We start from the raw sequence: 24614 nt of genomic DNA on the forward strand, positions 1-24614 counted from the left end.
TTTGGACTTTGAATTGCTCATGTTTGGCTGTATCAGAGAGTAATAAATATTTATGGGCAGGTGTATCAATTGTATTTTGGTTTCTTGGCCGCTTTATACATTGTCAAATTCACATAATGATGAATCAGACTGACAGCTGACAAAAGAATAGCATGCATGTGGGATAAGGACGGTTTAAAAGGTGCTAAACAAAGGGAAACATGAATGTACAGAAAGTCAGGAAAATGAAGGCTGACTGGGGATCCAGTCCAGCTGGAACCATTTCTTGCTGTTTTTATTTCTCCATTGTAGACTAAATGAAAGAATGAACTCACAGTTTTTCTCATGTTTTCTTCGACTCCCCTCTCTACCCTGATAACAACCTCTTCTGGAATTACCTGTCTGTGTGACGCATTACTAAAATTGTTATTACTCCATATAAAATTTAGGGAATTTCACTTTACCTCTTCAGTGAACATACTGCTTCCTTCTTTTATTCCCAAAGTGTCACTGATTGTTTGTTCACAGAAATCTGGAAACAACTGGAGCGTATTCTGTGTTGTTGGTAGTTGCTGCTCTGAGGAATATGGAAAGTGAACTGGTTGTCTTTGTGACAGCGGCACCAACATCAACACCACATGGAAACGTTCTGGCAGGTTGAAAAGTTGTTTGCTTGTAATTCAAAATTTAGAACGTGTTTTGTTGTTGAGTGTTGTTTTACTCTATTTCAATTTTTATTATATTTTATATAGAGAGGCCCCAAATGTTCACTGCTCTTTCCTGTGTCAGAGGCCCTGTTTACACCTGGCATTAGCATGCGTCTTGTGTGATATGATCACAAGTGGACAGCCGAGACACACAGCTGTTCACACCTGTGTCTATCATTCATCTCCAGCTGAACGCTCACATTCAGATTTCATTACTGCCTACGTCACTTCAGCTGGACGGTCAAAGGACCCTGCGCACAGTTATTATGTGTTTCCATGATTGTATCACAAGGCGTCCTTGTCGATGACACATCAACACACACTAGTGTTTACACTGCAACTGATATGTGGTCACATGACATCCCAGATCGCCTCAGCAAGTGGTTTGAATGATCGGATGACGATACGTCTTGGTGGTCACATACAAGTGTATTTAGCTCTGTCCACTTTTGATCTGATCACCCAAGAGGCGTGTTAATGCCAGCTGTAAACAGGGCCTCAAAGTCAAATGAGCGTAGCTGCTTCTTTCAGCGACAGATGGAATTCATTAAACCATTTCTTTAACGTGGAAAATCTGATGATTTCCAATCTGAAATATGTCTGTGAAGATACTCATTCATCCAGGTCATGGTACTTCTAAGTGCTTTCCACAGTCCAGTTGACTTTGGAAAGCACTTAGATGTTCCACTCTGAAAGCGTAATTGTTTTTGGCTGCGACCATGCCCCAACATTAATGATTGTTCATGAATATACCAAAAATTATCAGAACAGCAAAAGATTGCCAAGAGAAGATCTGATTGGATCTAAGTGTGGAGTCGGCTCCAGTGACCACAGCAGCCTTCACCACATTTCAAGAAACACGATTAATTCTTTAGACATTCAATAAAGACGACAGATTGGTCAACTGAGTTTATTGCTGGTCTTGTTCATGTGTGCTCATATTTCATCGTACAGAAGTCCAATCATGGGTCAGAAAGTGTTTTAAAGGGTCCTTTTCTGGTGGAGTTTACACATTAGCAGCTACTGTTTATGTTGTAAGTGAGACACACACACTGTCAATGAATAAGAACATGGAAGCATCTCATGGTCGGTGTGGCTGCTCTGCTTATTCCCAGATGAACTTCAGAGACAAATCACCCAGTTTCTCCTGAAGGAGTTGATCAACTCTTTGACTCTGAGCTGCAGTAAGGTGGTTCTTCCAGTCACCGATCTGACCTGTAATGAAAAACATGAACTCTATCTGATGTCTGTTTACATGTTTCTGTACAGGTGCTACAGTTACATTACCTTTGCGCATGTAGTCTCCCGTGAACGTCCCTCCTAGTATAAGCTCATAGTTGGCTTTTGGGTCTTTCTTCATGTTCTTGAATGTCGATTTTTCTACAACTTGTTCAATGGCTGCTTCACTCAGGTTTTTCCCCAAGAAGGTGCAGATCTTAGTTACAGCCGTCTTCAGGTCCTGAAAGAGAAACAGAAACCAAACAGAACAAGTTTAAATACTGACGAATAACTTTAATTGAATTTAAAGACTTTATTGACCCCATACTGGGAAAACTAAGTTATAACAGCCAGCAAGTATTACAAAAAGCAAAAATATTGGCACAGAAGGGTCAAGAAAAAAGTATACAAAATCAGCTATGTATATGTACATTATATACAGATTATAAAAATACTAAATGCCATGAAAATACTGCCCATATTGTTCTGAGAAAATTACCAAAGTCCGATGTTGTATAGAAAGGACGTTGAATTTCATGAGTCCATGTAAATGCACAATATGTACAGTATAAAAACAATACTGTTGCCAATATGGATCATAAATAGTGTTATTGCACAGAAAAATATACAACTTACACAGGAATGTGGCCCTTTGTAGTTCACAGTATTCACAGATTCGTAATGTCTGCGCTGAATTCCTCAAGTTATATGAAAACAACCGACAGACAAAAAGACACATCTCACCAAAATCATGTCCTCATAGGTCAGGTAGAGGATGTTGTACTGGTCTTTGGCTAAATGCCAGTCTCTGATGTGGTCAAACCAGGAAGATACAACAACTGTATAACAGAATAATGTAACCCTGAATTTCATGTCATGTCATTCATGTAGTCATCATTGTATCTGCAGGTAGTATCAGTAAAAATGAAGTTTTCATGGTCAGATGGTTTTCATTTAAAGGTTATCAGCATCCTGATTTTGGAGTTCCTCACCGTTGCCATTCAAATACTCCTCAAGATAGTGCTCAAAGCTCTTGGGCGTCTCCACCGCACTGCAGGTACGATTGAAGTGGTAATTGGAGACGATGTTGTCCTTTGGGTTCCGCATCACATAGATAATCTGTCATGAGAATAAACAGCAATCAGCTCAGAATTGAAACCAATATGTACAAATCTCTCCTCCATGCCAAACTGCATTCAAATAATTCACTATTTCATGTGAATAGCTGCACTGGAAAAATGCTTAATGAAAAAAATGTTGATGTGTTGAATACTTATTTCCCTCGATGTATTTTCAGATCTCTCATTTATAACTGTCTAAACACATCATTTAATCTTTTATTTACCTGGCAGCATTGAGCTTCCATAAAATACTGACCTTTTCCTTCTTGTCCTTCAGTCCCAGAGGCATGAGAGCAGGTGTGAGGTGAGAGACAAAGAGCCGAGGAGAAGGTCTGAGAGCGTAATCTTCTGGACTGTGCGGGTACTCCAGCCATGGCATCTGCTCATAGTTGTTTGGATATTCATTCAGACCTCCACCTAACTCACAGATGGAGATGATGATCTGCTGAGTCCATATTGTGCCTGTGGAGGGACAAAATTAAAGATATGAGACATCATACCTGATCAGTAAATCTGTTTCCAGCCAGGACAAAACTGTAAATGCAAATAATGAGATGTGGAAGAGTTTGTCTCACTGACCTGACTTTGGATAAGTGACGAGGAATATGTCACTATCTCGAATTTCAAAGCTCTGGAGTGAATCAATGTACTCTGCAGTTATGGATCCCGTGGGAATGTTGAAGTTTTTATATCTGCTGAGCTTGTCGGTGATCTGCTCCATGTTGCTGCTGAATCAGACAGAGAACTGAGAGAAATGTTTTGAATGTGGGATGAGAGAAGAGCAAAAAACCAGGAAGAGTAGCTGGACTCTGGACTTCAAGTTGCATGTGATTGGCTGTTGGCTTGTTCTTGTGTTGTCCTGCACGTGAAATACTGCCAACTGTGTACAAAAAGTGCTTGTTCTTGCTTCACCCCACAACTCTCCTATGCCATCCAAAACAGATCCAGTGGCACCCCAAAGGACTGGTTAGCCTGCAGGCAACAAAGACACATCTAATCCAGTGTGATTAGACATGCTAAATCAAAATATTATCAAAGTTTGGCAGCTGTGAAAGAGCTCAAGTATCTGGTCATATGACTGATAGATCATCAGTGCTTGAAGCTTTTAATCACCATATCCTCTCCTCTCACCTTTAATGTGTCTGCAGATTCAACAGCAGACATTTACTGTGTCTGTCCAGCAGAGGACGTCCCCAATGCGTCAGCCCCTTCTGACTGCAATCTTTGAACAGGCATGATTCCAGGCTCATGGAAAAATCATTCAGTAGGACCCTTGGCACAATAGCAGTGACGGCTTTGATCTCAACAGCTACTGTTTCTTGGAAAAAATCCGACAATCATTGGTCAAATTCTAACTATGCACCTTCACCGACTAAACTTAATACAGCCACAGCAGACTGCACTTTCACTCGTTGATAACACGGTCTCCTCCCTGGATAAAAATAGCTATGCTTAAATGGTTCCACTATTACCTTATAAGATAAGATAAGATTTTGTTGTTCCCACACCTGGGTAAGTTGTTGCAGCCAGCAAGTGTTACAATAAAGCAAAAACAGTGGCACAGAAGGGTCAAGATAAAATATAGAGAGAAATCAGACTGTTGCTGCTGATGGTATTCAGTCAAACCCTCTTACCACCAGAAATGGGTCACCACAGGGGTCTATCCTTGGTCCATCACTGTTTACATGATAAATTAATAAAATCATTCTTCCTAATTAATCTACAGAATGCACCAGATGTCCTATGATTCCCCTGGAAGCTGATGATAGTTGTGTGGCAAAAGCCAACATCCTGCCGGAGAGCTGGAGGGATCCTTATCCCCAAGGAACAGGACTCATCGGTGATCAGCCGCTTCCGCTCAAGGGGAAAACTGTCAGACCACCGCTTCCACATTGGCGAGCAACCCATTCCAACGGTCTCTGAGAAGCCTGTGAAAAGTCTAGGTCGTTGGTATGACTCCTCCCTCAAAGACAAAGAGCAAGTACAGCAGCTCAGGAACAAGGTAGTCAGCGGCCTGGAGAACATCGACAGAACCCTGCTTCCTGGCAAGCTGAAGCTCTGGTGCATGCAGTATGGACTACTTCCATGTCTCCTATGGCCGCTTACCCTGTAGGAAGTTCCACTCTCAAAGGTGGAAAAGCTGGAGAGACTGGTTAGCTCATATGGAAGGAAGTGGTTTGGCCTTCCCAGGTGTTTCAGCGGCATTGGACTCAACAGCAAAGGGATGCTACACCTGCCCATTTCCAGTCTAGCAGAGGAGTGCAAGTGCGCCAAAGTCAGACTGGAGGTGATGCTACTGGATTCGACCGATCAATTTGTGGCCCAAACTGCCCCCATCCTGGCCAGCGGGAGGAAGTGGACCCCATTGGCTGCAACTGACCGGGCAAAGGCAGCACTCAGACACAGGGACATTGTGGGCCGAGTGCAGGAGGGGAGGAGTCCTCTTGGCCTTGGGACCAGTACACCAGCGGGAAGGTGCGCATAAGCTGTGGCGCAGGCCTTCCTGCAAACCTCAGCCAGTGGTATGGTGAAGACCCCACATGCCCTCTATGTCCAAGTCCAGCAACACTAAAGCGCATCTTGGTGGGATGCAACACCGGCCTCACCCAAGGCCGCTACACCTGGTGGCACAACCAGGTGCTAAAGTGTCCTGCAGCAGTGCTGGGAAGCCGACGGAGAAGCTTTAAAACCCTTCCTCCCCCGCCATCCTGTTGGCAATCAACACCATTTGTCCAGAAGGGTGAGGGGCAAACCAACCTCACCTCCATAAGACCAGACACTGGGCAGCTGGGCAGAGCATGGGACTGGAAGCTACTGGCAGACTTGGGCAAGAAACTCTGCTTCCCAGCTGAGATTGCATCCACCAACTTGCGACCAGACCTTGTTCTGTGGTCAGCCTCACTCCAGCTCGTCTACATCATCGAGCTCACAGTGCCCTGGGAGAGCGCAGTGGAGGAGGCCTACGAATGGAAGTAGCTGAGGAAGTAGGTTGCAGAGGGTTCGAAGCCACCTCAACATCCAGGCTACCAAGGGAGATGGGAGTGCGAGGGAAGGCCCACCAACAGGCAGTCAGACCTCTCCAGGGCTGCTGAGAAGGGGAGCTAGTGGCTGTAGATGAAGAGAAAGGACTCTGCCTTGGCCTTCAAGGGAGTTGATGGCATCTAGGGAGTGAACCTAAAGGATGCCATCACCCAACTAACCACCCCACCGAGTCTCATCTGTGCCGCGTGTATTCTTTGAAGGATAGCAACATCTAGTCCGACACAACAGACCCAAAAAAAAAAAAATCATTCTTCCAAATCAATACTTCTGTGTCCATTTTTGCCGACACTATGTTGTATGACCCAGACTCCACCCCAGTCCTGACTTATCTGCAGTCTTTGCTTTCCAATTATCACTCCTTAATCGCAGACTAGTTTTAGATGCAGAAAAGACAAAGTACATGGTATTCTCCACCTGCACCTCTGAGTCTTACTGTCCTACTATTAAAACTTCAGACGGCACTCAGATGATTCTTGTTGACTCGGATAAATATGTCTGAATTTGACTCAACAGCAGATTATCTTTCAAGACTGATATTCAACATTTAACTCAAAAGTCAAACTTAGCTTCTTACACAGAATTAAAGGACGTCTCTCTTCGCTCAACTGCAAAAAAATAACAAAGTCAACCTTCATGTCTGTCTTTGGCTATGGAGATATCCTGTATTGTGACACTGCCCCATCAACACTTCATCATTGTGCATTATGCTTTATCAAAATGACAAATCACACGTTTAGATTCGCAGTCAAGAAGACACAGCCATTCTCATATTATTCATCTACAAAAGGTCTGCTGTTGGAACTTGCAGAACACCTCACGTTGTCCTGTGTTACTTAGTAGAAGCACACAATCCAACGAATTAACCTTCTCACATTCCTGTGACTGTTTTCATGCATTCCTTGTTCATTGTGTTTTTCCTGTTTGCTGATTGTGTTCTTGTGTTTCTTGCTCTCGCTCGCTGGAAAAGAGACCTTAACCTCAATGAGACTACCTGTTAAAAAAAAACTTTATTTGCACATCATGTAGAGATAAGTTGAGAAAACTAGCCGCAAGAGCTGATGTTTGGCTCTCACGTTGTTTTTCATTGATGTCTGTAGAGCACACATTTTTGAATTATGAATATTTTCAGTGATTGACAGGCATCTATAGACCAAAGAAAAAAGAACAAAAGTTCTTTCTTACTTTCTTACATTTTTCTGATATTTTGTGTGTAGAACTATGGACAAAGTAGTTTTTTACAACCCTGAACTGTTTTATAATAGAGTTTGTAATGATTAGCACTAAGGCCCCGTTTACACATACACAGATATTTTGAAAAACGGAGACATTGTCAGCAATTTTGCAACAACTTCTCCCCCCTCCAACAAGAAGAGCCAGTCCGCGTCACCGCCAGCGTCGACGGCATACGTACACGGGTTAGCGTAAACGAAAAGTTCTCTGAAAACGGACACGTGTGCACGATGTTATTTTTGAAAATGGAGAGCGGGAAATGTCCGTTTATGAAACAGCCGGCTACGTGAAAATGTAGTGGTAAACTCAGCCTTTCTTCCTCCTTGTTGTCAAATCGTTTTTGTCGTCTGTATGTGAACCCTGTACTCTGTTTCTCATTCCTGGTGAGGTTTTGCTGCCACACAGCTGCTGCTTTATTCTGAACATATGTTTTTGTGAAACTAAGGCTACGTGTACACATAGCAGGCTATTTTGGAAAATGGATATTTTAGCCCCTCCGTTTTGTTCTTGGCTTTTTTCATTTTATGTATTAAACCGTTTCACGGCCACCCTGAATTTGTCCTCCTTGCCTTGGCATTTCTGAGTCAAATTACTAAGTGGTCGAAAGACCTAAAACAGCATGAAATTTTCTACACATTCATGGTCCACAGAAGATGAAGCATCCTGATGTCCCACCAGCAGGTTGACAGTATAAGACAAATATGAAATCAACTGCTCTAAAATCTGGTGCAGACATTCATGGTCTGTCTCTGTCGCCCCACTTGCAGATCAAAATTTTCACTTTTGTTGTGAAATATCCCGATAACTGTTGGATGGACCTATAGGTTTTCATAACATTTTGTACAGATATTCATGGTGTCCATAGGACTGTTCCTCTGACCTTTTCTCTAGTGTCACCAGCAGGTGAAACATTCATGGATCACAGAGGATGAATTCTACTTACTTTGGTGATCCATTGACTTTTCCACAAGCACCACCATGAGGTTGACATTTGTACTTTTAGTGACATTTGTCAACAACTGTTGTATGGATTGTCATGAAATTTGGTACAGATTCAGGATGAAATGTAATCACTTTGGTGACATCCTCATTTTTAATATTGAGCCATCATCTGGTTTAATTCCATTCAATGAAGACAACAGATTGACCAATTGAGTTTATTGCTGTTCTTGTACATGTGTGCTCATATTTCATCGTACAGAAGTCCAATCATGGGTCAGAAAGTGTTTTAAAGGGTCCTTTTCTGGTGCAGTTTACACATTAGCAGCTACTGTGTATGTTGTAAGTGAGACACACACACTGTCAATGAATAAGAACATGGAAGCATCTCATGGTCGGTGTGGCTGCTCTGCTTATTCCCAGATGAACTTCAGAGACAAATCACCCAGTTTCTCCTGGAGGAGTTGATCAACTCTTTGACTCTGAGCTGCAGTAAGGTGGTTCTTCCAGTCACCGATCTGACCTGTAATGAAAAAACATGAACTCTATCTGATGTCTGTTTACATGTTTCTGTACAGGTGCTACAGTTACATTACCTTTGCGCATGAAGTCTCCCTGCAGCATCTCTTCTGGTACAAACTCATAGTTGGCTTTTGGGTCTTTCTTCATGTTCTTGAATGTCGATTTTTCTACAACTTGTTCAATGGCTGCTTCACTCAGGTTCTTCCCCAAGAAGGTGCAGATCTTAGTTACAGCCGTCTTCAGATCCTGAAAGAGAAACAGAAGTCCAACAGAACGAATAACTTGGAATTTTTATTGGAAATTAATATTCAAGGAAATGTGGACATTTAATTCATAATATTAAATACATTTGCAATGTCTCCCGTCCTGTCCTCACACCAAGTTCAAGCTACATGAAAACACTGAACAACCACAGCAAAAAAAACACATCTTACCAAAATCATGTCCTCATAGGTCAGGAAGAGGATGTTGAACTGGTCTTTCACTGAATGCCAATCTCTGATGTGATCAAACCAGGAAGATGCAAGAACTGCATAACAGAATGATGTGTCCTGTAATTTCAGCACTGGACTGGTCATCATAATCCAGACTCTGAGGTAACTCACCGTTGCCCCTCAAATACTCTTCATAATGGTGTTCAAAGCTCTTGGGCGTGTCCAGGGTAGAGGCAGCATGACTGAAGTGGTACAAGGAGACGATGTTGTCCTTTGGGTTCCGCATCACATTGACAATCTGAACAAAGAACAAACAACAATCAGGCCAGAGCTGAAACCAATACATACACTTCTGACCTCCATGCCAAACTCCATTCAAATAATTCACTATTTTATGATTCCTTCATTTGTAGCTTAGACATAGACAAAATATGGAAAAACATTACTGTCAAGAAAAAAAATGGTGTACTAAATCACAAATTTTCAATCTGCATAATAATTTGTTAGAATATTTAACTGTTATAATTGTGACAACTAGTTTGCATGTTCTTCCCATGCATGTGTGGGTTCTCTCCGGGCACTCCGGCTTCCTCCCACAGACCAAAAACATGCTCATTAGGTGAATTGGTGACTCTAAATTGTCCGTAGGTGTGAATGTCTGTCTGTGTGTTTGTCTATGTTGCCCTGCGATCGGCTGGCGACCAGTTCAGGGTGTACCCCGCCTCTCGCCCATTGCTATCTGGGATAGGCTCCAGCCCCCCACAACCCCGAAAGGGATACGTGGGTATAGAAGATGAATGAATGAATTGTGACAACTAATTCATAATTGTAGTGTATGTAATGAACTGCACATATCGTTTTTCTTCCTTAATGGACAAAGTGCTTTGTGTGCCTCACATTCATCCATGGATTGAATATTTTTTTTTGGGGGGGGGGGGTTGCTTGAACAAAAAAAAAAATAAATGCAATTTTAAGACATTACCTTGTCGTTTGTGACTGTCCTGATATATTTTTTAGTCTTTATTTACCTGGCAGGATTGAGCTTCCATAAAATACTGACCTTTGCCTTCTTGTCCTTCAGTCCCAGAGGCATGAGAGCAGGTGTGAGGTGAGAGGCAAAGAGCCGAGGAGAAGGTCTGAGAGTGTCATCTCCTCGACCTTCCGTGTACTCCAGCCATGGCATCTGTTCAGAGTTGTTTGGATATTCATTCAGACCTCCACCTAACTCACAGATGGAGATGATGATCTGCTGAGTCCATATTGTGCCTGTGGAGGGACAAAATTGAAGATATGAGACATCAAACCTGATCAGTAAATCTGTTTCCAGCCAAGACAAAACTGTACATGCAAATAATGAGATGTGGAAGAGTTTGTCTCACTGACCTGACTTTGGATAAGTGACGAGGAATATGTCACTATCTCGAACTTCAAAGCTCTGGAGTGAATCAATGTACTCTGCAGTTGTATATCCGATGAGAAAGTTGTAGTTTTTATATCTGCTGAGCTTGTCGGTGATCTGCTCCATGTTGCTGCTGAATCACACAGAGAACTGAGAGAAATGTTTGCATATGGGACGAGAGAGGAGTAAAAAACCAGGCAAAGGAGCTGGACTCTGGACTTTGAATTGCTCATGTTTGGCTGTATCTGAGAGTTATAAATATTTATGGGCAGGTGTTATCAATTGTATTTTGGTTTCTTGGTCGCTTTATACATTGTTAAATTCACATAATGATGAATCAGACTTACAGCTGAAAAAAGAATAGCATGCATGTGAGATAAGGACGATTTAAAAGGTGCTAAACAAAGGGAAACATGAATGTACAGAAAGTCAAGGAAATGAAGGCTGACTGGGAATCCAGTCTAGCTGGAACCATTTCTAGCTGCTTTCATGTCTCCATTGTAGACTAAATGAAAGAATGAACTCACAGTTTTTCTCATGTTGTCTTCTTCTCCCCTCTCTACCCTGATAACAAGCTCTTCTGGAATTACCTGCCTGTGTGACGCATTACTCAAATTGTTATTACTCCATATAAAATTAAGGGAATTTCACTTTACCTCTTCAGTGAACATACTGCTTCCTTCTTTTATTCCCAAAGTGTCATTGATTGTTTGTTCACAGAAATCTGGAAACAACTGGAGTGTATCCTGTGTTGTTGATAGTTGCTGCTCTGAGGAATATGGAAAGTGAACTGGTTGTCTTTGTGACAGCGGCACCAACATCAACACCACATGGAAACGTTCTGGCAGGTTGAAAAGTTGTCTGCTTGTACTTCAAAATTTAGAACCTGTTATGTTGTTGAGTGTTGTTTTACTCCATTTCAGATTTAATCTTACTTTATATAGAGATGCCCCAAATGTTCACAGCTCTTTCCTGTGTCAGAGGCCCTGTTTACACCTGGCATTAGCATGCATCTTGTTTGATATGATCACAAGTGGACAGCCGAGACACACAGCTGTTCACACCTGTGTCTATCATTCATCTCCAGCTGAACGCTCACATTCAGATTTCATTACTGCCTACGTCACTTCAGCTGGATGGTCAAAGGACTCTGCGCACAGTTATTATGTGTTTCCATGATTGTATCACAAGGCGTCCTTGTCGATGACACATCAACACACACTAGTGTTTACACTGCAACTGATATGTGGTCACATGACATCCCAGATCGCCTCAGCAAGTGGTTTGAATGATCGGATGACGATACGTCTTGGTGGTCACATACACGTGTATTTAACGCTGTCCACTTTTGGTCTGATCACCCAAGAGGCATGTTAATGCCAGCTGTAAACTGGGCCTCAAAGTCAAATGAGCGTAGCTGCTTCTTTCAGCGACAGATGGAATTCATTAAACCATTTCTTTAACGTGGAAAATCTGATGATTTCCAATCTGAAATATGTCTGTGAAGATACTCATTCATCCAGGTCATGGTACTTCTAAGTGCTTTCCACAGTCCAGTTGACTTTGGAAAGCACTTAGATGTTCCACTCTGAAAGCGTAATTGTTTTTGGCTGCGACCATGCCCCAACATTAATGATTGTTCATGAATATACCAAAAATTATCAGAACAGCAAAAGATTGCCAAGAGAAGATCTGATTGGATCTAAGTGTGGAGTCGGCTCCAGTGACCACAGCAGCCTTCACCACATTTCAAGAAACACAATTAATTCCTTCTGACATTCAATAAAGACGACAGATTGGTCAACTGAGTTTATTGCTGGTCTTGTACATGTGTGCTCATATTTCATCGTACAGAAGTCCAATCATGGGTCAGAGAGTGTTTTAAAGGGTCCTTTTCTGGTGCAGTTTACACATTAGCAGCTACTGTGTATGTTGTAAGTGAGACACACACACTGTCAATGAATAAGAACATGGAAGCATCTCATGGTCGGTGTGGCTGCTCTGCTTATTCCCAGATGAACTTCAGAGACAAATCACCCAGTTTCTCCTGAAGGAGTTGATCAACTCTTTGACTCTGAGCTGCAGTAAGGTGGTTCTTCCAGTCACCGATCTGACCTGTAATGAAAAAACATGAACTCTATCTGATGTCTGTTTACATGTTTCTGTACAGGTGCTACAGTTACATTACCTTTGCGCATTAACTCTGTCGTCAGCGTCCCTTCTAGTATAAGTTCATAGTTGGCTTTTGGGTCTTTCTTCATGTTCTTGAATGTCGATTTTTCTACAACTTGTTCAATGGCTGCTTCACTCAGGTTTTTCCCCAAGAAGGTGCAGATCTTAGTTACAGCCGTCTTCAGGTCCTGAAAGAGAAACAGAAACCAAACAGAACAAGATTAAACACTGATGAATAACTTTAATTGAATTTAAAGACTTTATTGACCCCATACTGGGAAAACTAAGTTATAACAACCAGCAAGTATCACAAATAATAAAGAAATTGGCACATAAAAATACTACTGCCCATATTGTTCTGAGGAAACTACCAATGTCCTGTGTTGTATAGAAAGGACGTTGAATTTCATGAATCCATGTAAATGCACAATATGTACAGTATAAAAAAACAATGATCATAAATAGTGTTATTGCACAGAAAATATACAACTTACACAGGAACGTGGCCCTTTCTAGTTCACAGTATTCACAGATTCGTAATGTCTGCGCTGAATTCCTCAAGTTACATGAAAACAACCGACAGACAAAAAGACACATCTCACCAAAATCATGTCCTCATAGGTCAGGTAGAGGATGTTGTACTGGTCTTTGGCTAAATGCCAGTCTCTGATGTGGTCAAACCAGGAAGATACAACAACTGTATAACAGAATAATGTAACCCTGAATTTCATGTCATGTCATTCATGTAGTCATCATTGTATCTGCAGGTAGTATCAGTAAAAATGAAGTTTTCATGGTCAGATGGTTTTCGTTTAAAGGTTATCAGCATCCTGATTTTGGAGTTCCTCACCGTTGCCATTCAAATACTCCTCAAGAGAGTGCTCAAAGCTCTTGGGCGTCTCCAGATCACTGCAGGTGCGAGTGAAGTGGTAATCCGCATCACATAGATAATCTGTCATGAGAATAAACAGCAATCAGCTCAGAATTGAAACCAATATGGACAAATCTCTCCTCCATGCCAAACTGCATTCAAATAATTCACTATTTCATGTGAATAGCTGCACTGGAAAAATGCTTAATGAAAAAATGTTGATGTATTGAATACTTATTTCCACCGATGTATTTTCAAATCTCTCATTTATAACTGTCTGAACACATCAGTTGATCTTTTATTTACCTGGCAGGATTGAGCTTCCATAAAATACTGACCTTTTCCTTCTTGTCCTTCAGTCCCAGAGGCATGAGAGCAGGTGTGAGGTGAGAGGCAAAGAGCCGAGGAGAAGGTCTGAGAGCGTAATCTTCTCGACCCTGCGTGCACTCCAGCCATGGCATCTGCTCGTAGTTGTTTGGATATTCATTCAGACCTCCACCTAACTCACAGATGGAGATGATGATCTGCTGAGTCCATATTGTGCCTGTGGAGGGACAAAATTGAAGATATGAGAAATCATAACTGATCAGTAAATCTACAAAACTGTACATGTAAATAATGAGATGTGGAAGAGTTTGTCTCACTGACCTGACTTTGGATAAGTGACGAGGAATATGTCACTATCTCGAACTTCAAAGCTCTGGAGTGAATCAATGTACTCTGCAGTTGTGTATCCGGTGCCAAAGTTGTAGTTTTTATATCTGCTGAACGTGGCGGTGATCTGCTCCATGTTGCTGCTGAATCACACAGTGAACTGAGAGAAATGTTTTGAATGTGGGATGAGAGAGGAGAAAACTGGTTAGAGTAGCTGGACTCTGGACTTCAAGTTGCATGTGATTGGCTGTTGGCTTGTTCCTGCATTGGCCTGCGCATGAATTACTGCCAACTGTGTACAAAAAGTGCTTGTTCTTGCTTCACCCCACAACTCTCCTATGCCATCCAGAACAGATCCAGTGGCACCCCAAAGGACTGGTTAGCCTGCAGGCAACAAAGACACATCTAATCCAGTGTGATTAGACATGCTAAATCAAAATATTATCAAAGTTTGGCAGCGGTGAAAGTTCCACTAAATTCTGGAACATTATAGCGTCTCTTAAGAGCTCTAGTATCTGGTCATATGACCGATAGATCTTCAGTGCTCGAAGCTTTTAATCACCATTTCCTCTCCTCTCACCTTTAGTGTGTCTGCAGATTCAACAGCAGACATTTACTGTGTCTGTCCAGCAGAGGACGTCCCCAGTGCGTCAGCCCCTTCTGACTGCAAACTTTAAACAGGCATGATTCCAGGCTCATGGAAAAATCATTCAGTGGGACCCTTGACATAAAAGCAGTGAAGACTTTGATCTCAACAGCTACTGTGCAATATCTAAACTTCTTTTCTTCTGCAAACTAGACACTTTTGAGGAGGTGGTGGAGATGAGGACACTGGACAGACTGTTTTCCATCATGGATAACCATGAACATCCTCTTCACCAACTCGTGGACAGACAGCAGAGGTCCTTCTCCAACAGACTGCTCCAGCTCCGCTGTCACAAGGACCGCTTCAGGAAATCATTCCTGCCACGAGCCATCACACTGTACAACAACAACTTAAACAGTTAATCCACCAACCTCACAAACCCCAATATTTTACATATTATCTGCACTACTGCAATATTGCACATACGGTCTATGGTTTACATTAATTTATCATCTGAAACTGCACAATCTTTTACTGTTAATACTAGTTTATATACTTAATTATATTGTATTTTTATTATAATATTATATAATATGTATTATACATTCTAATACATATCATATAACTATATATTTAGTTAAATTCACTGCTGTCATTCTACTGCAACAAAACAAAATAATTTCCCAATTTGTGATCAATACAGAAACAGTCTAAAATCTAAAGTCTAAAGTCTTTCTTGGCAAAAATCCGACAATCATTGGTCAAATTGTAACTATGCACCCTCACCGACTAAACTTAATACAGCCACAGCAGACTGCACTTTCACTCTTTGATAACACGGTCTCCTCCCTGGATAAAAATTGGCCATGCTTACATGGTTCCACTCTTACCTTATAAGATAAGATAAGATTTTGTTGTTCCCAAACCAGGGTAATTAAGTCATTACAGCCAGCAAGTGTCACAATGAAGCAAAAACAGTGGCCCAGAAGGGTCAAGATAAATAGTATATAAACTCAGCGTGCAGGTTGGAGGTGTGGCTGGCAGGTGTGCTGAGCAGCAGGCAGCACAGCTGATCTGCATGCAGCAATCATCTCACCGTCCTGAAGCTCAGCCTTTCTTCCTCCTTGTGGTCAGATCATTTTTGTCTCCTGTATGTGAACCCTGTCCTCTGTTTCTCATTCCTGGTGAGGTTTTGCTGCCGCGCAGCTGCTGCTTTACTCTGAAACTGTGTTTCTGTGAAACTTAGACTCCTGCCTGCCCACCTCCTTAGTTTTGAACTGTTTTGTTTTAGGGACACTTGTGGGAGAGATTTTTGTTCTTGGCTTTTTTCATTTTCTTTCTTCTTTCTCTTTTTTTATTTTTTTTTCAAAATTTTCTAAAGAGGAATTCAGATAGACGTCTCTTCCCAACATCACTCCATCACAACATTCCATCCATCAAATACTCAGGTATCTTGAAATACAAGTATTTCTTTGCACACGCCAACTACAAGTCAACTACAGACTTGCCGTCATTTGTTCCATCGTGTATACATTTTTCAGTTTTTGGATCCATTGACCTATGGTTTGTGGTTTGGCATCTCATGGCCCCTCTCTGTTGCCCCACCTGCAGGTCAAAATGTTCACTTTTTTTGTGAAATATCCCGATAACTGTTGGATGGACCTATAGGTTTTCATAACATTTTGTACAGATATTCATGGTGTCCATAGGACTGTTCCTCTGACCTTTTCTCTAGTGTCACCAGCAGGTGAAACATTCATGGATCACAGAGGATGAATTCTATTTACTTTGGTGATCCATTGACTTTTCCGCGAGCACCACCATGAAGTTGACATTTGTACTTTTAGTGACATTTGTCAGCAACTGTTGTATGGATTGTCATGAAGTTTGGTACAGATTCAGGATGAAATGTAATCACTTTGGTGATATCCTGGTTTAATTCCTTTAGACATTCAATAAAGACAACACCCTGGTCAATTGAGTTTATTGCTATTCTTGCCAAGAGAAGATCTGATTGGATCTAAGTGTGGCATCATGACCACAGCAGCCTTCACCACATTTAAAGAAACATGATTAATTTTTTTGGACATTCAATAAAGACAACAGATTGGTCAACTGAGTTTATTGCTGTTCTTGTACATGTGTGTTCATACTTCATCGCACAGAAGTCCAATCATGGGTCAGAGAGTGTTTTAAAGGGTCCTTTTCTGGTGCAGTTTACACATTAGCAGCTACTGTGTATGTTGTAAGTGAGACACACACACTGTCAATGAATAAGAACATGGAAGCATCTCATGGTCGGTGTGGCTGCTCTGCTTATTCCCAGATGAACTTCAGAGACAAATCACCCAGTTTCTCCTGAAGGAGTTGATCAACTCTTTGACTCTGAGCTGCAGTAAGGTGGTTCTTCCAGTCACCGATCTGACCTGTAATGAAAACACATGAACTCTATCTGATGTCTGTTTACATGTTTCTGTACAGGTGCTACAGTTACATTACCTTTGCGCATGAAGTCTCCCTTCAGCATCTCTTCTGGTATAAACTTATAGTTGGCTGTTGGGTCTTTCTTCATGTTCTTGAATGTCGATTTTTCTACAACTTGTTCAATGGCTGCTTCACTCAGGTTTTTCCCCAAGAAGGTGCAGATCTTAGTTACAGCCGTCTTCAGATCCTGAAAGAGAAACAGAAACCAAACAGAACAAGTTTAAACACTGACGAATAACTTGGAATTTTTTTTTATTGGAAATTAATATCCAAGGAAATGTGGCCGTTTTATTTCAAAGTATGAAATACATTTGCAATGTCTCCCTTCCCGTCCTCACACATGTTGCAGGTCGAGCTACTTGAAAACACTGAACAACCACAGGCAAAAAAATACATCTTACCAAAACCATGTCCTCATAGGTCAGGAAGAGGATGTTGTACTGGTCCTTCACTGAATGCCAAGCTCTGATGTGGTCAAACCAGGATGATGCAAGAACTGCATAACAGAATGATGTGTCCTGTAATTTCAGCACTGGACTGGTCATCATAATCCAGACTCTGAGGTAACTCACCATTGCCCCTCAAATACTCTTCATAATGGTGTTCAAAGCTCTTGGGCGTCTCCAGGGTGATGATAGCATGACTGAAGTGGTACAAGGAGACGATGTTGTCCTTTGGGTTCCGCATCACATAGACAATCTGAACAAAGAACAAACAACAATCAGGCCAGAGCTGAAACCAATACATACACTTCTGACCTCCATGCCAAACTCCATTCAAATAATTCACTATTTTATGATACCTTCATTTGCAGCTCAGACATAGACAAAATATGGAAAAACATTACTGTCAAGAAAAAAAATTGGTGCACTAAATCACAAATTTTGAATTTGCATAATGATTTTTTAGAATATTTAACTGCCATAATTGTGACAACTGTTTCATAATTGTAGTGTATGTAATGGACTGCATATATTGCATCATGTCTGTCAAGTGTCTGTATTATTTTGCTATTATTTTGCACATTTCATGACTTGTCTTTCCTGTTTAATTTTGAAATCACTAACCGGTTGTCTCTGTTTTAGGTTCACTTCCTGCACGCCCATCCCCTGTCTCGTCACACCTGCTCCCTGATTGTTCTCCTCACCTGTTTCCCATCTCCCCTCACCGTCTCTTGTATTTTACCCTGTGTGTCTCACAATCTCGTTGCCAGTTCGTTGTGCTTCACAGTCCTCATCCCAGCATTCTCATAGTCATGTTATAGTCTGATTTGTGTTCGACCTTGCCTTTTGCCTCTCGTCTCTGGATACCTCTGCTTGTTTGACTGATCACCTGTGTAGTGAATCCTGCGGAATCCTCCTCCTTGAGCTTCCACAAAATACTGACCTTTGCCTTCTTGTCCTTCAGTCCCGGAGGCATGAGAGCAGGTGTGAGGTGAGAGGCAAAGAGCCGAGGAGAAGGTCTGAGAGCGTAATCTTGACCCTGCGAATACTCCAGCGATGGCATCTGCTCATAGTTGTTTGGATATTCATTCAGACCTCCACCTAACTCACAGATGGAGATGATGATTTGCTGAGTCCATATTGTGCCTGTGGGGGGACAAAATTGAAGATATGAGACATCAAACCTGATCAGTAAATCTGTTCCCAACCAGGACAAAACTGTAAATGCAAATAACGAGATCTGGAAGAGTTTGTCTCACTGACCTGACTTTGGATAAGTGACGAGGAATGTGTCACTATCTCGAACTTCAAAGCTCTGGAGTGAATCAATGTACTCTGCAGATGTGAATCCAGACACAAAGTTGTAGTTTTTATATCTGCTGAGCTTGTCGGTGATCTGCTCCATGTTGCTGCTGAATCACACAGAGAACTGAGAGAAATGTTTGCATATGGGACGAGAGAGGAGCAAAAAACCAGGCAAAGGAGCTGGACTCTGGACTTTGAATTGCTCATGATTGGCTGTATAAGGGACTTATAAATATTTATGGGCAGGTGTATCAATTGTATTTTGGTTTCGTGGCCACTTTATACATTGTCAAATTCACATAATGACGACTCAGACTGACAGCTGAAGAAAGAATAGCATGCATGTGAGATAAGGACGGTTTAAACGGTGCTAAACAAAGGGAAACATGAATGTACAGAAAGTCAGGAAAATGAAGGCTGACTGGCGATCCAGTCCAGCTGGAACCATTTCTAGCTACATTCATGTCTCCATTGTAGACTAAATGAAAGAATGAACTCATTCATGAATCAACAGCAGACATTTACTGTGTCTGTCCAGCAGAGGACGTCCCCAATGCGTCAGTCCCTTCTGACTGCAAACTTTAAACAGGCATAATTCATTCATGGAAAAATCATTCAGTGGGACCTTTGACACACTGGACAGACTGTTTTCCATCATGGATAACCATGAACATCCTCTTCACCACCTCGTGGACAGACAGCGGAGGTCCTTCTCCAATAGACTGCTCCAACTCCGCCGTCACAAGGACTGTTTCAGGAAGTCATTCCTGCCACGAGCCATCACACTGTACAACAGCAACTTAAACAGTTAATCCACCAACCTCACAAACCCCAATATTTTACATATTGTCTGCACTACTACAATATTGCACATACGGTCTATGGTTTACATTAATTTATCACCTGAAACTGCACAATTTTTTACTGTTAATACTTGTTTATATACTTAGTTATATTTCATTTTTATTATATTATTATAATATTATATAATCTGTATTATACATTATAATACAGATTATACAACTATATATTTAGTTAAATTCACTGCTGTTATTCTACTGCAACAAAACAAAATAATTTCCCAAACTGGGATCAATAAAGAAGCAGCCTAAAAACTAAAGTCTAAACTCTTTCTTGGCAAAAATCCGACAATCATTGGTCAAATTCTAACTATGCACCTTCACCGACTAAACTTAATACAGCCACAGCAGACTGTCGTTTCACTCTGATAACACGGTCTCCTCCCTGGATAAAAATGGCCATGCTTAAATGGTTCCACTCTTACCCTATAAGATAAGATAAGACTTTACTGTTCTCACACCAGGAAATTAAGTCATTACAGCCAGCAAGTGTTACAATAAAGCAAAAACAGTGGCCCAGAAGGGTCAAGATAAAATATAGAGAGAAATCAGACTGTTGCTGCTGATGGTACTCAGTCAAACCCTCTTACCGCCAGAAAGTGGTCACCACAGGGGTCTGTCCTTGGTCCAATACTGTTTACATGATATATAAATAAAATCATCCTTCCTAATCAATACTTCTGTGTCCATTGTTGCTGATACTGTGTTGTATGACCCAGGCTTTGCTTTCCAATTATCACTCCTTAATCACAGAGTAGTTTTAGATGCAGAAAAGACAAAGTACATGGTATTCTCCACCTGCACCGCTGAGTCTGGCTGTCCTACTGTTAAAACTTCAAACGGCACTCAGAAGATTCTTGTTGAGTCGTATATATATGTCGGAATTTGGCTCGACAGCAAACTAGAAGAAGAAGATGAAGAAGAATCAGAGGGACAATCCACTTTATTTGTCACACATCACATACACACTCACATGCCATGCAATTGGTGAAATTTGTCCTCCGCATTTGACCCATCCTGGTTGTCCTTCCTCCGTGGCAGACCAGGAGCAGTGGGCTGCCATCCGACCGGCGTCCGGGGACCCAGTTTCCTTTGTCACCATGTTTTTAGTGGTGGTTTTTTAAGGAGGATACCCCAGGTGAACACGGGGAGAACATGCAAACTCCACACAGAAAGGCCCTTTTCCTCGAGCAGCAGGCACCGAAGGCATGGTGGAGGACACGCCCCGGTGCCCACAGCGGGAATCGAACCCCTGACCTTCTAGCTGTGAGGTCACACAACAACTAAGCTTCTTGCACAGAATTAAAGGACGTGTCTCTTCACTCAATTGAAAAAAAAAAAAATAATGAAGGCGACGTTCATGTCTGCTGGAACTTCCAGACCACCTCATAACTCCTGTGCTACTTAATAACACAGCAGTGTTGCTCAGTGTTACTAAGTGTTAACCGTGAATGTTTCACAGCAGGTGAAACATTTTCTACACATTCATGGTCCACAGAAGATGAAGCATCCTGTTGTCCCACCAGCAGGTTGACAGTATAAGACAAATATGAAATCAACTGCTCTAAAATCTGGTGCAGACATTCATGGTCCCTCTCTGTCGCCCACCTGCAGGTCAAAATGTTCACTTTTTTTTGTGAAATATCCCGATAACTGCTGGATGGACCTATAGGTTTTCATAACATTTTGTACAGATATTCATGGCGTCCATACAACCGTTCCTCTGACCTTTACTTTGGTGATCCACTGACTTTTTAGCAAGCACCACCGTGAGGTTGACATTTGTAGTTTTAGTGACATTTATCAGCAACTGTTGGGTGGATTGCCATGGATTTTGGTACAGATTCAGGATGAAGTGTAATCACTTTGGTGACATCCTCAGTTTTAATATCGAGCCATCATCTGGTTTAATTCCTTTTGACATTCAATAAAGACAACAGATTGGTCAACTGAGTTTATTGCTGTTCTTGTACATGTGTGCTCATATTTCATTGTACAGAAGTCCAATCATGGGTCAGAAAGTGTTTTAAAGGGTCCTTTTCTGGTGCAGTTTACACATTAGCAGCTACTGTGTATGTTGTAAGTGAGACACACACACTGTCAATGAATAAGAACATGGAAGCATCTCATGGTCGGTGTGGCTGCTCTGCTTATTCCCAGATGAACTTCAGAGACAAATCACCCAGTTTCTCCTGAAGGAGTTGATCAACTCTTTGACTCTGAGCTGCAGTCAGGTGGTTCTTCCAGTCACCGATCTGACCTGTAATGAAAAAACATGAACTCTATCTGATGTCTGTTTACATGTTTCTGTACAGGTGCTACAGTTACATTACCTTTGCGCATGAAGTCTCCCTTCAGCATCTCTTCTGGCAGAAACTCATAGTTGGCTGTTGGGTCTTTCTTCATGTTCTTGAATGTCGATTTTTCTACAACTTGTTCAATGGCTGCTTCACTCAGGTTCTTCCCCAAGAAGGTGCAGATCTTAGTTACAGCCGTCTTCAGGTCCTGAAAGAGAAACAGAAGGCCAACAGAACAAAGAACTTGGAATTATTTTTATTGGAAATTAATATTCAAGGAAATGTGGCCCTTGTAATTCATAGTATTAGATACATTTGCAATGTCTCCCTTCCCGTCCTCACACCATTTTGAAGTTCAAGCGACATGAAAACACTCAACAACCACAGGCAAAAGAAATGCATCTTACCAAAACCATGTCCTCATAGCTCAGGTAGAGGATGTTGAACTGGTCTTTCACTGAATGCCAATCTCTGATGTGGTCAAACCAGGAAGATGCAAGAACTGCATAACAGAATGATGTGTCCTGTAATTTCAGCACTGGACTGGTCATCATAATCCAGACTCTGAGGTAACTCACCGTTGCCCCTCAAATACTCGTCATAATGTTGTTCAAAGCTCTTGGGCGTGTCCAGGGTAGAGGCAGCATGACTGAAGTGGTACAAGGAGACGATGTTGTCCTTTGGGTTCCGCATCACATAGACAATCTGAACAAAGAACAAACAACAATCAGGCCAGAGCTGAAACCAATACATACACTTCTGACCTCCATGCCAAACTCCATTCAAATAATTCACTATTTTATGATCCCTTCAATTGTAGCTCAGACATAGACAAAATATGGAAAAACATTACTATCAAGAAAAAAAAATGGTGCACTAAATCACAAATTTTGAATCTGCATAATGATTTTTTACAATATTTAACTGCCATAATTGTGACAACTGTTTCATAATCGTAGTGTATGTAATAGACTGCACATATTGTTTTTCTTCCTTAACGGACAAAGTACTTTATGTGCCTCATATTCATCCACTCAAACACACACTTATTGACTGATGGCAATAGAGCTCCCATGCAAGGCACTGGTCTGTGCATCTGGAGTAACACTGAGTACAGAGACACCTTGACATGTGGATGAAAGGAACTGATTGACAGGAAATTAATGTGGAATTCTTTTGACAATTGATCTATTGCCTAAGTAGATTTGTTTTTTAGGGGCTAAAGCATCATGATCGTTCCAGCATCTCATTTGTGAGGATTTGCTGCTTTTACCCATCTTTTGTAATCATGGATTGAATATTTGGGGGTTTTTTTGCTTGAACAAAAAAATGCAATTTTAAGACATTACCTTGGACATTTCATGGACCAAACAATTAATCCACTCCTTCCAATCCATCAAGAAAATAATCAGCAGATGATTTATTTACAACACCACTCATAAGTGTGACTTACCACAAGATATTCATTTATATATATATTCAGATTTAATGTTTGTAACTGTCCTGATATATTTTTTTAGTCTTTATTTACCTGGCAGGATTGAGCTTCCATAAAATACTGACCTTTGCCTTCTTGTCCTTCAGTCCCACAGGCATGAAAGCAGGGGTGAGGTGAGAGATAAAGAGTCGAGGAGAAGGTCTGACAGCATAATCTTGACCCTGCGTGTACTCCAGTGATGGCATCTGCTCATAGTTGTTTGGATATTCATTCAGACCTCCACCTAACTCACAGATGGAGACGATGATTTGCTGAGTCCATATTGTGCCTGTGGAGGCACAAATTTGAAGATATGAGACATCAAACCTGATCAACTAAATCTGGTCCCAACCAGGACAAAACTGTACATGCAAATAATGAGATGTGGAAGAGTTTGTCTCACTGACCTGATTTTGGATAAGTGACGAGGAATATGTCACTATCTCGAACTTCAAAGCTCTGGAGTGAATCAATGTACTCTGCAGTTGTGAATCCGGTGATAAAGTTGTAGTTTTTATATCTGCTGAGCTTGTCGGTGATCTGCTCCATGTTGCTGCTGAATCACACAGAGAACTGAGAGAAATGTTTCCATATGGGACGAGAGAGGAGTGAAATACCATGAAGCGGAACTGGACCCTGGACTTTGAATTGCTCATAATAGGCTGTATCAGAGAGTTATAAATTTTTACAAGCAAGTGCTTCAATTGTATTTTGGTTTCTTTGCGGCTTTTAACATTGTTAAATTCACATAAGGATGAACCAGCTGAAAAAAGAATAGCATGCATGTGGGGTAAGGACAGTTTAAAAGGTGCTAAACAAAGGGAAACATGAATGTACAGAAAGTCAAGGAAATGAAGGCTGACTGGGGATCCAG

At 41.4% G+C, this 24614-nt stretch overlaps 5 protein-coding genes and 1 pseudogene across 7 annotated transcripts in view; 1 reads left to right on the forward strand and 5 right to left on the reverse strand.

The window, feature by feature from the left end:
• Nucleotides 1-24614, forward strand: part of eif3d (eukaryotic translation initiation factor 3, subunit D) — a 102591-nt gene that overhangs the window by 20024 nt on the left and 57953 nt on the right. The window contains exon 17 of one of the 3 annotated variants that reach the window (XM_076752988.1): nucleotides 1492-1586. The exons of the other annotated variants lie outside the window; for them this stretch is intronic. Coding sequence (XP_076609103.1) covers nucleotide 1492 — 1 coding nt within the window. The 3' untranslated portion in view covers nucleotides 1493-1586. Of the gene's footprint in view, nucleotides 1-1491; nucleotides 1587-24614 lie in introns of those variants that run through there. 3 annotated transcript variants of the gene reach the window in all.
• LOC143334482 (amine sulfotransferase-like) lies at nucleotides 1792-3746 on the reverse strand. Its single transcript, XM_076753301.1, has 6 exons — nucleotides 3605-3746; nucleotides 3282-3487; nucleotides 2897-3023; nucleotides 2649-2743; nucleotides 1969-2145; nucleotides 1792-1896 (listed from the first exon to the last, which is right to left on the reverse strand). Exons 1-6 carry the CDS (start codon nucleotides 3744-3746, stop codon nucleotides 1792-1794), a joined length of 852 nt encoding a protein of 283 aa, XP_076609416.1.
• LOC143334466 (amine sulfotransferase-like) lies at nucleotides 8650-10717 on the reverse strand. The gene is made up of 6 exons (XM_076753285.1): nucleotides 10576-10717; nucleotides 10253-10458; nucleotides 9364-9490; nucleotides 9193-9287; nucleotides 8833-9004; nucleotides 8650-8759 (listed from the first exon to the last, which is right to left on the reverse strand). The coding sequence occupies exons 1-6, from the start codon at nucleotides 10715-10717 to the stop codon at nucleotides 8650-8652; spliced, it is 852 nt and encodes a 283-aa protein (XP_076609400.1).
• Nucleotides 12597-14424, reverse strand: LOC143334532 (amine sulfotransferase-like; annotated as a pseudogene).
• Nucleotides 17191-19206, reverse strand: LOC143334491 (amine sulfotransferase-like). The gene is made up of 6 exons (XM_076753311.1): nucleotides 19065-19206; nucleotides 18745-18947; nucleotides 17931-18057; nucleotides 17760-17854; nucleotides 17369-17545; nucleotides 17191-17295 (listed from the first exon to the last, which is right to left on the reverse strand). Exons 1-6 carry the CDS (start codon nucleotides 19204-19206, stop codon nucleotides 17191-17193), a joined length of 849 nt encoding a protein of 282 aa, XP_076609426.1.
• LOC143334443 (amine sulfotransferase-like) lies at nucleotides 22117-24289 on the reverse strand. Its single transcript, XM_076753252.1, has 6 exons — nucleotides 24148-24289; nucleotides 23827-24029; nucleotides 22842-22968; nucleotides 22671-22765; nucleotides 22295-22471; nucleotides 22117-22221 (listed from the first exon to the last, which is right to left on the reverse strand). The coding sequence occupies exons 1-6, from the start codon at nucleotides 24287-24289 to the stop codon at nucleotides 22117-22119; spliced, it is 849 nt and encodes a 282-aa protein (XP_076609367.1).

Source organism: Chaetodon auriga, chromosome 16, assembly GCF_051107435.1.
Source record: "Chaetodon auriga isolate fChaAug3 chromosome 16, fChaAug3.hap1, whole genome shotgun sequence".
Classification (NCBI taxonomy): Eukaryota; Metazoa; Chordata; class Actinopteri; order Chaetodontiformes; family Chaetodontidae; genus Chaetodon; species Chaetodon auriga.